The sequence below is a fragment of the Typopeltis vanoorti genome, chromosome 25 (genome assembly GCF_054136105.1).
Source record: "Typopeltis vanoorti isolate ZY-2024b chromosome 25, IOZ_Tvanoo_1.0, whole genome shotgun sequence".
NCBI lineage: Eukaryota > Metazoa > Arthropoda > Arachnida > Uropygi > Thelyphonidae > Typopeltis > Typopeltis vanoorti.
In genome coordinates this window covers 28,111,497-28,130,684 of record NC_143573.1, presented here as the reverse complement: position 1 = coordinate 28,130,684, position 19,188 = coordinate 28,111,497, and the positions used below count along the sequence as shown (strand labels likewise).

The 19,188-nt window shown below is 33.9% G+C and overlaps 1 protein-coding gene across 1 annotated transcript in view; it reads left to right on the top strand.

Moving 5' to 3' along the window:
* LOC150092621 (protein lap4-like) overlaps positions 1–19,188 on the top strand; it is a 737,075-nt gene that overhangs the window by 291,020 nt on the left and 426,867 nt on the right. Inside the window, exons 17-19 of the mRNA XM_090414245.1 lie at positions 2,315–2,358; positions 9,761–9,838; positions 16,225–16,362. Coding sequence (XP_090270371.1) covers positions 2,315–2,358; positions 9,761–9,838; positions 16,225–16,362 — 260 coding nt within the window. The remainder of the gene's footprint in view (positions 1–2,314; positions 2,359–9,760; positions 9,839–16,224; positions 16,363–19,188) is intronic.

Here is a 19,188-nt window from a genome sequence, read left to right as displayed (position 1 = left end):
AGGGCTGAACTAATCTGTTCAAATGACAATGCCATAACCACTGAACTAAACCACATCCTCAACACTTTCTCAGCCAATGGATACCTCCCCCCCCCCCAAAAAAAAATCGAAAAAATATTGAAACCGATAAACAACAACCCTCCCCCCTCTTTACAACAAGGATTACTCTAAATCATTTACCATTCCCTTCATCTGAGGCACCCCGGAAAAAATTACCAAAATCTTAAAAAAACATGACTTGACCTCTTGTTACAGACCATATAGAAGATTGGCTTCCCTTATCTGCTCCACTAAAGACCAGCCCCTTCTGTGATTAGCCTTCACTATTCCAGGTTCCTTGCAGCTGTAAGCTGTCCTACTTTGGCCAAACAGGCAGGACAGCGAATATCAGAATTTCAGAACACAAGGACTACATCCGTTTTCACCAGTATAGCCACTCTGGTCTTGCAGACCATGCTCTGGATACACGTCACAGAATACGGTGGAAGAAAGCTACACTAATACACCATAGCAAATTCAAATTTGAAAGGCTTTTCATGGAGTCAGCCTCAGCCCTAAGAAACATGCCAAACCTCAACAAATTTGCTTGCATGAGACTGCCCCAAATTTGGGAGACTTACATCAGAATACCTACATAGCCCACTAGGGGGCACCATCAGGACTTTTAGGAGAAACAATAGCTTCCTTGCTTCTTCCTCATTTACTATATGTAGTGCCTGCATGCAAAAAATATTGAACTTTATTTTAAGTTCCTGTGAAGATGGCAACGTAATGCTGCCGAAATATTGGAAATTAAAGTTTAATTTAATTTATATTCTATTGTTACATTGTGAATTCCTTAAGTTGTTTAAGAAAGGATATCATTATTTCAGTGTTTTCAATGTTCATTGTATATTTATTTTTTTCACTTACCTTTGGCACCGTTCTTTTTAGTTCTTCAATAATGACTGTCATCTGTAAATTGTAAACTATTAATTTTTGTACCTTGAATTGAAATACCCCTTATGACATCCATTGTTCTTTCCAGAAGCATGATAAAGATGTTGGGTATTTTGGGTCTCCTTGTCTTCTGCCTCTTGTTGTCTGAAATCATCTTCTTGTTTCTCCACAATTTCTCACAACAGTCTCTGCATTATCATTGATATTCTGGAAAATACATATCAGGTTCCTGTCCACTCCATAAGATTCAAGTAGAGCCCATGCTTTCTGATCTGTATACTGTCAAATGGTTTCTGAAAGTACAGAAAGCAATTGACAGTTCAAATAAAGCAGGCATGAGTATTTTTATTTTCACAATAGAGCTTTCTCCGCTGTTAATTTTAACATTAATGTTCAGTGCAACATCACTCTTATCTCTTCTGAATCCTGCTTGATCATCTATATTTTCTTCTATTAGGATTCTTTCTGCTAATATCATAAGTACTGATATTTCCACATGACTTAATAGAGCAATTGTTCATTAAGTTTTGCTTCCTTTTTTTCGTGAATGGGTATTAGAATTGATGCTGCTCATTCTTTTGATGCTTTCCCTTCATTCCAACCAGTATTACACAACCAGTGTTGTTCATTTATTAGCTTGTGCTTTATTGTCTTTATAACCTCATCCCTCAGTACATTGGTGCTGATATTTTCTTCAATTCATCAGTTAACCTCTTCAGATCTTCCTGTGTCTTATATAACTCTGAGCATCACGTTTTTCTGCATTTCTTCTCTGTTCATAAAGATTTCACCCTTTTCATCTTTAATGGTAAGCACTTACTGGATTATGGATGTTTGTAATGGTCTTTAGGTGAGAAATCAATTTCATCGCCTGCTGTTAGACCACTGCTCCACATTTGGCTTGAAAAGATCCATGTTCTCTAGAGCAGGGTTTCAGAATTAAGTAAAAATAAATTTAAAAAATATAAAAATATATTATTTATTAACACAGGAAAAAAAAATCCTTAACCTGCCCATGTACTGTATGTTTATAATATTTTCTTGGAGAGAACCACATAAAAAATTTGGAACTATTGTTTTCTAGAAATGGTTAATCTTTTAAGATACCTATGCCATAACTATAAAACAAGGAAAATAACATAAGTGTGCTTTTTCATTAAATTTTGTTACTGTGGTTATCATGATATTTTCATTGTTTTATAGAAATAGTTAAACTGATGAAGTGATGTAGCTTTAATGATATATAGGACTCTGACTCATCCAGCTGAATAAGAATGCATTGTTAGTTAAAATCACAACTGGGATGTTGATACGATAAAAATATAAATAATATTATAAATAATCTTATATTATAAACATTTATACATATTCATAGTGAAAATAACTCCAGTCTTCATTCTTGTCCTAAAACTCATCTTAGTATGACAAGTTCTAAGGCAAGCACTACATGGCAGAAACAACATGAACAGCACATTTGTTAGAATTGATAATTTAATTAAAGAGCTTTTTAATTAATTTATTCATTTTAATTTTATTTCCTTCTCATTAATGTATTTAGGTCACAACCTTCCAAACATTTGGAAAGTCTTGTTTTAATTCAGATTTGGGTGGGTGATATAAAAGGGATCTCTGACCTATCCTTGAATATTTTCCTGAAGTTGCTTGCATACTTGATAATGTGATATAATACCAAATTACCTCAAACTAGTACTTTTGCCATTAAATCTAATATATACAACATCTTTAAAAGCACTATTATGAAACAGATAAAGGTAAATTTGTAGTGATGGATAGGGTTTAATTCCTTGCTACTCTTTGATCATAAAACTTGCCAGTTATCCACCAAACAGCCAGCTGAATAAGAATGCATTGTTAATTAAAATCACAACTGGGATGTTGATATGGTAAAAATATAAAGAAATAAATAAAAAATAAAAATATATAATTGAATTTCAGATTGAAAGGTATATAAATTTTTAAAATGAATCAAACTTAAGCAGCTATTAGAGATAAACTGTAGACTCAGATACACAACCATTGTGCAAGAAAAAATAAAAGAGATTGAAAACAAGAACTAATTTTATTACTGTGGTTATTATGATATTTTCATTGTTTTATAGAAATAGTTAATTTGATCCTACTGGGAATGAAAATATGTTAAACTGATGGAGTGATGTAGTTTTAATGGTATATAGGACTCTGATATTATAAACCTTGGAGATTCAGTGGCAAACCCTGAAGTGGATTGATTCAACCAGAGAGGCATTTGGTGAGGTAATATGCAAGGATAGAAAAATCAGAATTCTAAAAGGACAGTCAAGGAAAAGAAGAAAGCATGTCAAAAGTTCATGCAAGCAAGTCAGCTACTGCTCTTAGAGAATACAGAGAAAAATGTAAGAAAGCAATGTAAAACTAGCTAAACAAAAGTAATGGGAAAACCTGCCCACAAATGACTTTGGTAAGAACATTAAAAATAAATAATAGGAAGGTTGCAAAATATTTTGGAGACTATTGAAAAAGTATGGAAATGGAGGAAAGAGTACTGTAAAAGGAATCAGAGATGACAATGGTGACATTAAAATTGAAAATAAAGATATTCTAGATGTCTGGAGTAATCACTTTGAAAGATTGCTAACTGAAACAAGTAGTGTCAGCATAGTGGTAGAAAACACTTAACAGAAATGCATTCAGGAATATAAATATATATATCCATACTTGAAGTAGAAAAATCCACCAAAAAACTGACAGGAAACTGAAGTGTGGAAAGGCAGCTGAAGTAGCTGATATTTGATGAGAAATTATTAAATATATAGGTATAAAAGTGTTATAATCTCTGCATTGCATAATTCAGAAAGCCTGGTCGGATAATCAAATTCTGGGTGATTGGAGTAGAGCTCTCATAGTGCCCCTCTGTAAAAAGGAAAATAAACCTGAATGCAGGAATTACAGAAGTATTTTGCAATTGAGTGTTCTTGGGTAAGATTTCTGTAAGTATACATGAAGAAGGGTGAAGAACAAGCTGAGTTCAGACCAAATAGAGGTTGTCAGGATCAGGTTTTCATTTTAAGTCAAATAATTGAGAAATCTTGGGAATAAAATAAGGATTTGTATTTAATTTTCGTTGATCTCGAAAAGGCATATGACAGGATGCAGAGGAAAGCTGTTTTAAAATGCTACACTTACATGGTGTAAATTGGACATTATATTGAGCAATAGATAGTCTTTATTTGAGCTCTAATTCAACAGTTAGAATTGAAACAGGAAGATGATTTTATGTTAAATCAAGTGTGTGACATGGGTGCACCTTATCTCTGCTATTATTCATTATCTATAACATTATGAAGGAAAGTGGTATTAAACCTGATATAAAAATTGGCAATGCTCAGCCCTACAGATGATGTTATACTTCTAAATGAATCTAGTACAAGTCTGTAAGATTTCCTGACTAAATTGCTATAATAAATTTGTGAAAATGAGCAATAAAAAGACAGACTGAAAATAGGCAGAAACATTGAAAACATTGTCTGTGTCCTGCGTGGAAAACCTATAGAACAAGTAAACCATTTCGGCTATTTAGGAACATTTTTAGTGAAGATGACAAATTAAATATGGAAATAGATAACAGAATTGGTACTTGAGTGGTCTGAAAAGTTCTCGGCCTCGACCATAAATGGCAACACTATCAGCAAGATGTTTTTTATTTCTAAGTTGGTACATCTGTCATAAGCATCCATGTGAATTTGCAAGTCATTCTATCAAGTAGTCTTTTTTATACAGCTGTCAGAAGCCAAAGTGTGTTTATATCCCTTGAAATGGATAAAAGTGAGTATCGTGCAGTTATAAAAGTTTTTGTAAAAGAAGGTTTAACGGCAAAATAAATTTATTCGAAGTTCATAAAATTTTATGGGCACTCTTCTCCTTCGTTTTCAACAATTAAGAAATGGGCTGCCGAGTTTAAACATGGCCATACCAGCCTTGAAGATGATCTCCATGTGAAGGACGTCCAAAAACTGTAGCAACACCAGAAATCAGAGGATCTGTGCTATGGTATTGGATGACCAGCGAATCGAAGTCCGTGAAATTGCTGAAACTATAGGCATTTCAGAAGAACATGTAGGATATATTTTGCATGAAGAATTGCAAATGAAAAAAACTTTGTGCAAGATAGGTGCCACGTTGATCAAAAATGCACTCGCATTAAAATCTCTGAACAGTGCTTGGTGCGTTTCAACAAGAATAAAACTGATTTTGTGTGTTGATTTATTACTATGAATGAGACTTGGATTCACCATTAGACACCAGAATCCAAACAGCAGTCAAAACAGTGGACAAAAGCCAGTTGTTCAGCAGCAAAGAAGACAAGGTCATATCATCAGTGTTTTGGGATGCTAAAGGAGTTTTGTTTATTAATTATCTTGAAAAGGGTAAAACAATAACCAGGGAATATGATCTCCATGTGAAGGACGTCCAAAAACTGTAGCAACACCAGAAATCAGAGGATCTGTGCTATGGTATTGGATGACCAGCGAATCGAAGTCCGTGAAATTGCTGAAACTATAGGCATTTCAGAAGAACATGTAGGATATATTTTGCATGAAGAATTGCAAATGAAAAAAACTTTGTGCAAGATAGGTGCCACGTTGATCAAAAATGCACTCGCATTAAAATCTCTGAACAGTGCTTGGTGCGTTTCAACAAGAATAAAACTGATTTTGTGTGTTGATTTATTACTATGAATGAGACTTGGATTCACCATTAGACACCAGAATCCAAACAGCAGTCAAAACAGTGGACAAAAGCCAGTTGTTCAGCAGCAAAGAAGACAAGGTCATATCATCAGTGTTTTGGGATGCTAAAGGAGTTTTGTTTATTAATTATCTTGAAAAGGGTAAAACAATAACCAGGGAATATTATTCTGATCTTTTAACCAGACTAGTCGAAAAAATCGTGAGCAAAGACTTGGTTTGCAGAAGAAAAAAAATCATCTTTCATCAGGACAAAGCACCTGCCCACAAAGGTGTTTCGGCAATGGGAAAATTAAGGGATCTGCACTATGAATTATTCATAGTGGGATTTCATGCCAGTACTACATGAAAGTTTCATGTAGTACTGGCATACAGAATTGCAAAACATCTTTCAGTTTCTCTTGAACAATGCTTCTATTCCGTATATTATTCTCACTCACATATCAAGAATACAAGTTATTTTTTGACTCATTATGCTTTGATCATTATGCATCAGAAATACATATCAATACATTAGGTAGAAAAAGAAAAAAGCTATCAAAAGCCCGAAAGGCAGTTGGAGTGTGTGTGTGTGTGTATATATATATATATATATATATATGTATATATATATATATATCAGGTGGCGTCGTGTGCCCATTTCGGTTGGGTGTGCTGTCATGTGGGTTATGCAACCCATGCTACAAATTTCAAATCAGTTTGACTGTATGCATGGGCATGTTTCCGTAGAAAATTTTCCAGTGGTGGGGCAAAGCTTGGAGACAAATAACTACATCAATAAATGCCTTTTAGCATTTTTTGATGTAATTATTTGTCGATGTAAACTATAATATATTATTTTCATTTTACATCGATTTTAATGATCCTTAATTCTTGAAAAAAAAGTGTTCAGAATTAATAGTTTTAGCACAATTTCACATATAAAAAAATTGACCGGCATATTTTATTAAAAATCAAGTAATTAATTCCAATATCCTAAATTAAATTATTTCAGTTTAAAAGCAAAAAAATCATAAAACTAACAAGTAAAATAATATTAAATTACATACACTTACTTTTTAAAAATGTATTTTTCCGTTTAAATTTGTTTCGCTCTAAATTTACAATTTATACTTCACTCAGTGACTCACTAGACACAAAGGGAAAATGAACTGGTCTCTGTTCACAACAGTAATGAACATTTTTTTCACAAATCAGAAAAAGACTAACCAAAAACAGGAACGTATGTTTTATTGCTGCAATAAAACACGTGTTCTATGGCTACCCCACGATGGGCCGAAACAGGCCAACCCATAATAAAATTTTAAGACAGACAAAGTGTCCCAGGGTCGAGGGTGTAAGATTACATATCTCAATCACTTTTACGATTATAGTTTGTGGAATTTTTTACTCGATCCCAGGGAGAAGTGCCCCATTTGCCTGAGGCTCAATATACGTAACATCTGATTATCAGAAGTATCCACACTTTAGGGAATCCTACATTCATTAGTTTTTTTTTTTTTTTTTTTTAGTATCAGCGGTTCTTGTGTCTTATCAATCTCACATATGCTGGTATTTTGTTGTAGATCAACAACGTCTTATAATACACAGAATATTCATTTTTATTCAGGAATAGATATTTTTTTATTGTCTGTTGTTTCCAAAGACTAGAATAAAAATGTCTCTATACTGTTAAAAACTTTGCAACCTCAACAGATGCTATACTGCACAAGCAAAAGAAAAAAACAATTAACATTTTTCTCCTAACATCCACTTTCAAATTTTCAGTTCCAGAAAACATGTGTAACAGCTGTCTGTAATACAGCCATCAGATACAGAAAGCACTCAACTCATGACAAGTGACAACATTCAATTGGATTGGTTGACACAATAACCAATCACAGCCGCTAGGTGCTGGATGAGCTCAAAATGTTAGCTCACCCAGCCTCGCCTTCTCAGCGGTTTAAAAATACTAAAACACTAAGAATTTGACCCACTGCACTCTCTTTACATCTTTTCGAAGGGCTCAAAGGTGTGTGCATTTTGAAAGCGCACCCGGGCTATTAACGTGAATGTGATGCAATGTTTACCCATCTAAAAGTGCCCTCTTCATGAAACACTAATGCTTTATTACCCTCGTGAAGAGGACAATGAAGCATTAGCATATTGTGTTCAATTTTAGGAATCACGTGAGGTCTGCAAACAATTGGGAGAGTCTTTAACAGGAATAAATGCAAAAATATAATATTGGTGATATTGATATTTCGTGGATTAGCACTGCACACCTAGCACACCTGGAATGTTCACCCCTGACATATATATTCAACCATCAATGCTCAAATATGGAGATATAAGTTTGTAGTTTTTCAGAAGGCCTGATCAGAAGATTGAATTTCAGATAATTGGGTTAGAGCTCTTTCATATTTCTCATCTATAAAAAGAAAGTGAAACTAAATATATGAATTATAGAGGCATTTCTCTACTAAGTGTTCTAGGTAATATTTATCCAAGTGTACTTAGGAAGAGAAATACTTGAAGAAGAAAATTATGAAAGAGAAACTTGGAGAAAAACAGGCTGAGTTGAGGCCGAACAAAGATTGTCAAAATCAGATTTTCAGTTTATGACATATAGTTGAGAAATTGTTTTATTATAATGCATGTGTATTTAAAGTTTTGTAGATCTGAAATAGCACATGAAAGGTGCCAAAAGAAAAGCTGTTCAGAACATTGCAGTCACATGGAATACATTATACAAACAATATGTAGTCTATATTTAAGTTATAAGATAGATAGGAAGGCAGTTTAATGTCAGATCAGTTGTGAGATAAGGGTGCATGCTATCTCAACTCTGATTCATCATCTATATGGATCACATTATGAAAGAAAGTGGCACTAAACTTGATATCTGAATTGGAGATATCAAGTTTGTCTCCTGCTTTGTGAAGATGATATATTTCTAATCCAGTGCAAGTGTCTGGGATTCTTTAACCAAACTGAACAACAGTTGTAACAGATTTAACAATTTGGCATGAATATTTCCATTGTTCATTGACATTTTTCAGTTCATTGCCATGAACTGTGAGCCCTTTTTATGTTGATCTAGCATACTTTCAAACTGGCCAAAAACCTCTGAAGCAACACTAGTTTTATTCATAGGAGCAGTTTTAGACATGGATTGTTATTAAGAGAGAATTAGAGGTTCTTTTATATTGTTTAAACCTGAATTGAAGCAATGCATTATCCATTCCTAAAGTGTTTGGAGTCTGATAGTTACTATATCACATAATTTCTGGTATGCAGTGCTTGTCCTAGAACTGTTAACTAATTCTTGTATCAGTTATTTTTCTGTAATTCAAACTTAGTTTTATGTCCATGCTTGAAGATATAATGCATCAGTCATTCTGAAATCTGTGTGCCTTCATCTAATTAGTATTAAATTAATTCCTTGTTCTCATAGAATACATTATTGTTTGTGATGATGTTCTTATATCAATGAACATCATCATCGCAAACAATAATATATTCTATGAATATATTATTGTTTGTCAAAACAAGGAATTAATTTAATACTAATTAGACATTGGAGGATAACTACTGGGTTATTTCCTATAAAAGAGAAACTGATCGTGTGTAATTTTTGACCTTAGTGTATTTTTGTTATTTAATGGTATTTGTACAACAATGGAAGTATCATTCAGATGTACTGTTGGAATTTAAGAAAATACAAAGAATTTTTATTGGTAACAAAGAGAACTCTCCAATTTTTAAAGACTTGGTTACCCCTTCTGACTTGCTGGTGACTGATTTGTTAGCATTGCTTTTTTTTTTTGATATTTATATATTTATTTTATCAACCCCCACATGAAGTCCAAAATCCTGTAAATAATGGTGCTGAGTTTGGACAAATTACAAATTAGAGATTTTTTTTTAATACAATTAAAATCTTTAATAATTAATAAATTATATTTTTTGCAAACAGATGTAAATATTACATTTATTATAATTATTCCAACTAGAAAATTATTCATATAATGTAATCAATCACATAAAAATTTGATATCTTGAATAAATAAATGCCTAAGTTCATTTTGTTTTAGGGTATTTTTATATCACGCATTACTGAGGGTGGTCCAGCAGAAAAAGCAGACCTGAGAGTTGGTGATAAGCTGGTTACAGTAAGTGGCATTCATGTTTCTATGTTCTCTTTAGAACTGAATTATTTATTTGTTACTTTACTTTACTCATTAATGTTTTAACATCAAAGTAATCCTTTGAGCTATTTTGCCAACTTTTGCAATATACCCGCTGAATTTCAACTCTATCCACCATCGTCCCAAAATCCCTAGCCTCATCAATTTCCTGCAATCCATTACGATCATACTGATGGTAATGAATTTCCTGCAATCCATTACCATCAGTATGATACAAAGTGTGTAATCTTTTCACTCTAAAGTTCATACCTTACGTTTTGCAACATTAAATTGACAACCATTATACTTTATAAATTTATTGAAATCATCCTGCAGGTATCTATATGACCTTTATCAACTATTGCCATGGCCAGTTTGCATCCTCAGTAAACAACTGAATATCCTCCTTAAATCTTTCCATATATCATTAATATACAAATTAAAGGGTGGTAGCTCAAGTACTCTGAGGCATTCCACTAGTTCATTCTCTTCCACCCTCATTCTCTTAGATTCTACTATACTACTCTCTGCCATCCCCTTATCCACATTTCCAGCTCCATATCCATGCCCATTTTCTCCAACTTTTGTACTAGTTTTCCATGCAGCATTCTGTAAAAGGCCTTTGCAAAGTCCAGTCATGATGTAGTCATTTCCCTTTTCTAATTCTGCTGCCAGTCTTATAAAATGTGAGCATCTATCCACCCACTGCTGGATTTTACAGTTCACTTCCTATCATAACAGCTTTGTTGATTCTGTTGTCTATTTCCATATTTAATTTACCATCTTCACTAAAAATCATGACTAAGTAGCTGAAATATTTTACTTGTTCTATATATAGTTTCTCCATTCACAATGCAGTTGATATTTTCACTGCTTCTGCCTATTTTCATTGTCTTTGTCTTGTTATTGCTGACCTTCATACTATATCTATTCAAACAGTTATACAATTTAGTCAGGGAATCTTGTAGACTTGAAGTGGATTTATTTAGAAGTATAACATCATCTGCATAAAGCAAAGAGCTGACATTAACATCTCCAATTTTGATATCAGGTTTAATGCCACTTTCCTTCATAATGCAATCCATATAGATAATGAATAACAGAGGGGATAATGTACATCCTTGTCTGACACCAGATTTAAGATTAAACCATCTTCCTGTACTTCCTTCAATTCTAACTGCTGATTTACAACTCAAATAAAGACTAAGTATTGCTTGATATAATGCCCCACTGACACCATATACAACTGTAGCATTTTGAATAGCATATGCCTTTTTCAGATCTACAAAACTTCAATGCAGATCTTTGTTATATTCCTATGATTTCTCAACTATTTGTCATAAAGTAAAAATCTGATCCTGACAGCCTTTATTTTGCCTGAATCCAGCTTTTTCTTCTGCAATCCTTCTCAACCGTTTCTTAAGTATACTTGCTTAAATCTTACCAGGAACACTCAGTAGAAAAATACCTCTGTAATTCTCGCATTCAGTTTTATTTCCCTTTTTATATATGAGTACTATGAGAGTTCTCATAGTACTCATATTTGTCATAAAATAAAAATCTGTTCCTGACAGCTGCTATTTCACTTGAATCCAGCTTGTTCTTCACCAAGCTTTTCTTCCACAATCCTTCTCAACCGTTTCTTAAGTATACTTGCTTAAATCTTACCAGGAACACTCAGTAGAGAAATAAATTCTGTAATTCTTGCATTCAGTTTTATTTCCCTTTTTATATATGAGTACTATGAGAGCTCTACTCCAATCATCCAGAATTCGTCCCTCTGTCCAGACCTTCTGAACTATGCAGTCAGCCACTGTAAGACTTTTATACCACCATACTTCAACATTTCTGGTCGAATATCATCTACTCCTGCTGCCTTTCTACATTTCAGGCCTTTGATGGCTTTTTTTCCGACTTCAAGTATGGATATGTATTCCTGACTGCATGCTTGTTGAGTGTTTTTTACTACCGTGCTATCACTTCTTGTTTCGTTTAGCAATTTTTCAAAGTAATTGCTCCGTACTTCAAGGATATCTTTTTCTCCAGTTTTCATGTTACCTTTATCATCTAATTCCTTTTACAGCACTCTTTCCTCCATTTCTGAGCTTCTTCACCAACCTCCAGAATATCTTCTCACCTTCTTGATATTTATTTTCTATGTTCTTACCAAAGTCTTCCAATGCCTTTTGTTTAGCTAGTTTTTTTACATTTGTCTTTGTATTTTCTAAGAGCACAAGCTGACTTATTTGCCCGGAACTTTTGATATGCTTTCTTCTTTTCCTCACTGCCTCTTTAAGTTCCTGTGTCCACCATGGAGTTCCAATTTTTCTATATTTGCAGACAACCTCACCACATGCCTCTCTGGCTGAATCAATCAATGTTTTCTTCAGGAAATGCCACTGAACCTCCAAGGTTTGGTTCCTGTTCTCAAACTCTTTCATTTTCTTTTCAATAATCTTTCTGTATTTTAGTCTACAGTTCACATCTGAGAGCTGCTCAACTTTTATTCGCTTTAAAACTTTCTTACATGTTCTTCTTTTCAATATGAAATTCAATTTTATCCTGCTCAAGACTAAATAGTGATCACTTCCAATTTTGCTATATATAGATTGGATTTAAATAGATGTAACCAGCAATATACAGGGTGATCAGAATTAAAGTATCCGTGTTTACGGCCTCGTGGAACTCTATCCAGTGATCCAAATGCTGTAAAACATTGCAGGAATACACTGTGCATCATGCAGAAGTGATATCTGAGAAAAAAAAGGTTGTTCTAAAATTCACTACAAGGGGCATTGGGGTGAATCAAATGCATGAAATGCATGGAATTTGCATATCACACAACTTGGCACGAGCCAGCAGGGTTTAAAAAGATGGACATGGGATTTTTTCCTTCATTCTGATTGTCATTACTGTCCTTGGTGATGTCACCAACCTTATTCCAACATACTTTGCTCGTGAAGTTTACTATCTAAATAATTGTGGTGCTGTTGCTGTGCTCTGCAGATTTCTTTGCCTGAGCAAATGTTGATGAAGTCTGCTATCTCCATGTACTCTGTGGCGAATGATTAGTCGTTTTGAAGAAACAAGAATATTGAGAGTTAGACCTTGCAGAGGTTGCAAACCAATCAATTCACAAGTGAATGAAGCTGCTACTGTCATTGTGGAGCAGGCCATGAATAACAGCGTTTGGTTCCTGCAGGGTACCCAACTGTCTGGAAAATTCTACGGTAGATTCTGCATTCCAATCCATTTAAGATAACACAGGAGTTGTGCCTGCAGGACTTTCAAAGTCGACTGACATTCACTTTAACATTCCTTGTTCTAATTGATCGCTGTGTGGCCATGGATGATTTTGTGGGGAGAAGACTCACTTTCACCTGAACGGAACTGCGAAAACCCACAATTGCTAGGCATGGGCTATGCAAAACTTGCATGCAATCCAACAAATTCCTTTAAAGTCACTCAAAATTACTGTTCTGGCATGTTTATAGCTTTGTTTATCATTGGACCATTCTTCTTTGAGGATATTTGCCATTCGTATCCTGTGAGCTGCTCGGTTACTGCAAGGAGATATCGTGATATCTCCTTGCAGTAACCGAGTTTTGTTGTGCTACAACTACAGCAACACCTGTGCATGGATTCAGTCATTTTCATGCAGGATGGGGCTTCTCCACACATCAGTTGATCCATACAGGAGGTTCTTTGAGAACATGATCAGCCATGCATTTCCCCTTGCATGACCGCCTTGTTCACCTGATCCTGACCCCCTGTGATTTCTGACTCTGGGGATTTCTCAAAGACAGGGGTTATCAGGATCATTTTGATAGCATGCCAGCATAATGTAGAATGCGCACAACATCAGTCCTGACCAGCTGTATTCTGCCATTGAACATACTATGCAAAGGATGCAGTTTGTGGCATACGAGGAAGGACAGCACATTGAACAGTACAGCCAGTGAATGCTTAATGGAAGTGGATAAAAATGTGTTATTTATACTTGTCACTTTTGTCCTTCTTACAGATGCGTGCGCGGTCACATACACACAGTGAAAAATTACTACGTCTACAGGAAAATTATCAGTACATCATGCAGGACCCTTGGTAGTGATTTTTGGAACTTTTTTCCCTCTCAGATATCACTTCTGCTTGATCTACAATGTATTCCTGCAAAGTTTCGCAGCATTTGGATCACTGGGTGGCACTTCATAAGGCCTTAATCAAGGATAATTTAATTTTGATCACCCTGTATCCTATTTGCCTGTTATCTTGCACTAGATCAAATGAATCCTTTCCCCCCCTCTCTCTCTCTCTCTCAGATCTAAAATCCTTCTGAACTTTTCTTTTTGTTCATTGAAGTTCTTCAGCTATCGTTAGTAATATCCCTCTTCCTACGTAGGGTAGGAGGAGGGATATTATGATGATATAATGCCAAAATACGACACTTCTTCCATTTTATATCTGTAATGGAAGTGGATAAAATAGATATATAAATGTAATAACTCAGTATATAACTCAGTTGTTATCAAAAAATGATAACAACTGAGTTATAATTTTTTGGCAAGCTGGTTGTCAAAGACTCGTCTCCTTTATTTCTGATACTTATGTCATTCGATATCCATTTCAACATTCCCTTGGTTTCCCATTTATCCTTATGTAATGTCATTACTGGCCCATTCTGATTGTAAACCTATAATCAGAATGGGCCAGTTTGAAATGATTACATCATTGTGTAATAATTCCCCCCCCCCCACCCACCCATCCACACACACACACACATCCCAAAGGTCGCTAAACCCATACTTGACTCCCCCCCCCCCCCACACACACACGTCCATCCTGAAGTACTTCTAGTTTCCCTGAGTTTGCACTTCTCACCGAACAACATTCTCTCTCAATTCTCATTAAACATTAACTCCAAAACAGTTTAAATGTAGTTTGTCAATGTAGTTTGTCAAATTCATTCCATACATTTATACTACACACCATTCCTCCTACATAATCTTCTCATTGATTCATGATTCTCCTTCTCAGGTCACTGTTATCATACTGATGCAGCAGACTCAATCTTTACTTTTTTACTTTTATAAACAGCTCTTTCATATCATCTCTCATTGTATATTTCTCACCTTTCAAATAATTTGTGCCAGCCAAAACAATTAATTCTTTCACTTCTTCTTTCTTCAAATTAACAGCTTCAGTAAAATCCTTGATCTTTGCACCTGGGAAACATGTTTGTCACTGAGAAAGTACACCACTTATTAAACCTCCATAGAATACCTTCTTCTTACTTCCGGTTTCTCACACTTTAATACTCCTCCCACCCCCAGTTTTTTTTTTTTTTTTTTTACTGTATTCTGATCATTTTTCCAGTTTTGTACTCATCAGCTGTATGTGTTCTCTTGGCTAGTTTGCTTGGTTGCAGGATGAAAAATCTGTTTCCATGAAGGAAAACCATGTGCCACCTCCACTTGAAACTTCCTGAATCACCTTCATTGGAACTCTGGCAAAGGTTCTTTACATCCTAGACAAGATTTGAACTTTCCAACCAAAGGACAGAACCAACTGAGTTACGAAGGCCTCTCAGTATTTGTTACATATTCTCCTTGATATTTCTTTACACACTTGCAGTAGTTATAACACTAGTTATCATCTTATTGCACTTTAACTCTAAACACACAGAACAAATTTTTCTTCCTATTCACATACTTTCCACTGCTTGGGAAAACCTTGAATTTTATATTTCTCTGAAAAGTGCCAATTTCAGGATATTAAATCTATCATTAACGCCTTTCCTCTCATCCACAATAATACTAGGGTACTATAGGTTAAACATCATCACCTCATAAAACCTTTTGAAACCCCCAACAATAATTGCACACCATCAATTTTCACTTAAACTTCAGCCTTGCTGTACTAACTGCTCATGCTCTTTATTCATCTCTGTTATGTGTACAGTCTAGAATGGTGTGTCTGAATTATCTAATCCTTAACTCACTCATGATACTGGTGTGCTATAAGTGTACATCTTTTCTTGTATAGGATGGTCTTCACTTATGGAGTGAAGACCATTTAATATACTGACATAATGTATTTGCAAAGTTAATCTGTTATTAACTTTTCAAATACATGATTTATGTCAGTATGCTAAATATTCATTAGTATTTTAATAGAAAACAGAAAGCCCCATTAGTTGGTTTTTAGAATGCAATGTTGTTGAAATCACCCCCATTTTGTTCTGGAGACAAATTCAAAAATTGTATATATCAAAAAAGATTAACGTATCACTCATGTTTGACTATTAAATGAAGCTGTGCAGCAAATTTATAAAAAAATATCCATTTTGAATTTTTTTCATTATTTTCTCTTAGGTAAATGGCATGATGGTTGTAAATGTTGATCATTATGAAGCTGTAGATGTACTCAAAGCTGCTGGAGATCACCTTACTCTTGTTGTATTTCGTGATGTGCAGAAGCATAACAGTTCAATTTTGAATGAAAGTTATGAGGCAAGTGTTAATTTCTTTTTAACATTTTTCCATCCATTTCCCATTTTTTGTTTACTGAATTTTTTATTTTTTTTGGCTCTCCATTACTTGTCTATATAGATTTATATTATTCCCCTCCTGCTTTTATGTAGTCAGGTAGAGATATAAATATGTCGAAGGGTGTTTTCCTTTTGGACATTGTGTCATGAACTGACATATTGCTCAAATATTGGCTAATTACTGATACTTGAGACTTTGTTTTCCAGAATAAATGTACACCACATATACAAATCTAGTGCATTATAGTAACCGAACAAAGAATAAATCAAATTTACTAATATGCATTTTTGAAATAGTGTAATCTCTAGTATACAAAACATCAACATTGGATTCTGGTTAATTGGGCCACGCTTGTTAAAGTCAAAGTTGCTTGTAAACAGTTTAAAAAGTGTATGTGCATAAGGCAAGTGACAAATTTTTCATTATCAAGTAGCAAAATTACTATTGATTGATAAACAGTTGGCTTCTATTAAAGTAAAATATTTGCCATATTTCATCATATCATCATCATCAAATTCCTGACATGCACCCTCAAGGGGTGTACAGGATATGATAGTACTACATGAAAAATTTACATAATTACTAACTTCCTATCTACAATTTTCCTCTAAATCAGTCTATTACTTGTCAAGACTCCAATATTATCATTATCAGATCTTATATTTCTATCGTCTAAGGCAGTGCTTCCCAAACTGTGGGCCGTAACTTTTGTTGAGGGGGAATGTGAAATAATGAAAACAAATTTAAAATGTTTTAAGACTAAATAGATTTTTTTAATCTTAAAAGAAACGTATTTAATTTTTATTATTTATTTTATTTTTTTTTTTCCCCCTTATATTTTAAAGGAAAAAAATCACACATTGGTGTTGGTTCACAAATTTTGCTTCTTGCATATTTCGGTGCTTAATGAATATTAGTAAATATATGCTTATTCATATAAGTTTCATTTCAAAGGTATTGATATGAAACACAAAAAATATTACAAAGGGCTAAATCTTGAATATAAATTGTATTAAATATAAATACAATAAATATTATAATAATATGTGTCTATATCACGATTTTTTTTTTCGATGGGGGCTGTGAAATATTTTAATTTTTCCAAAGGGGGCCTTGGCATCCATAAGTTTGGGAATCACTGGTCTAAGGCACATTGTACCGTTTCAATCCACCTATATCTTGGTCTTCCTCTGGGTCATTTTCCTGCCAACCTGGCAGAGAACACTTGCTTTGCTAATCTTTCCTCGCCCATTCTGTTTAAGTGACCATACCACCTGAGATTAGCTCTGCTAATGCATTCCTGGATGCTGACAATGTCAAGTTCTTTCCTAATATCCTCGTTTTTAATATGATATTGCCATTGATGCCATCTGTTCATGCCTCTAATCTTTCTCAGGACTCATATCTGCAGTTTCTAGTCTTTGGTCAAGTGTTTTACTTCTGTTTTACTTTTGGTCGGTTCTCTGCATTCCTTTAAAGCCTATGTGGAGGTCTCCTCTCAGTTATACAGCTTTGACCCTTAAGCACCCCGCACTTGATTTATAGTTATATTAATCATAATGATATTATAGTGTTATATTTCAAAGATATACAGATCGATGTATAAAATAGCAAATAACATTTATTATGAGAAATATTCCGGTAATTGGACCACATGCTTATTAAGATAAATATCAATAAAAATAACAAACCAAACAAATTTCCTAACTCGTTTGACTTGCATCTTCAGGGGTCAAAGGTAACCAAACGTTTAAGCACAAGAACTGAGAAATTACTCAAAATAGTTCAGTCGATGCAGTTGTGGCCATCTAACTGTTCGTTAAATTTTATATCCGAATGCAGATTTTTTTTTATTAATTAATTAATTTTATTTTTATTGATATTTATCTTAATAAACATGTGGTCCAATTACCGGAATCTTTCTTATGAACTGCTAAACGACAGAAACCTATGCCTAAAACATTTATTATGGTCATTAAATTGTTTCATTAATATGATTTTTATGATATAAACGGTATTAACAATATCATATAAGCAGAATGAAAGTCAACTAACAATAATCATAACATTAATCTATATGATACAATATTCATTTAAAATTAAAAAATGAAGTTAAGTTAAAATTCTAATAAATTCAACAGTTTTCCTATTCAGATTTGTAAATTTAAATTTATGAATGGTCTTGAGCTGTTTTTCCTACGACTTGAGACAAGAAAGATTCCAAAATTTCCTGGGAAATCCTGGGTCAGAAACACTAATCGTATTCCATTATGACAAAATCAGTGAAAATCAACAAAAGGCATTTGCAATGACTGGCATTCCCAGTAGATGCAATTAGTAACATTAATATTAACATAATAACATTAACTTGCAAAAAATCTACTTGACATCAAAAAATGTAACAAAATCAGCATCATAAATAAAACCAATTATTAAACTGAAACACTTCTTCTGATTTTTTTTTAAATTTTTTAATTAAACTTATCACAGACCAGCAGACAAGCACATTTTTCAAACCCTGTATTTTAGTTTGACTGATAATGCTGAAGGGAGCAAAAAAGAACCTATTATTAATTTAATCACCTCTAGTCTTGTTCTTCCAACAGAAGACTCCATCTGGTTCATATTACAGGAAGTCAATCCTTCTAAGGAAGGATTGCCATTTTTTGAAACTGTTCTAAGCGTGTTGGCATTATTGTGTGTGTGTATGCGTGCATATGTATATATAGTCTTGTTTATGTAATTACTTGAATCATATTTGAGTAACAATCTAAGTTGTAGCTGAGA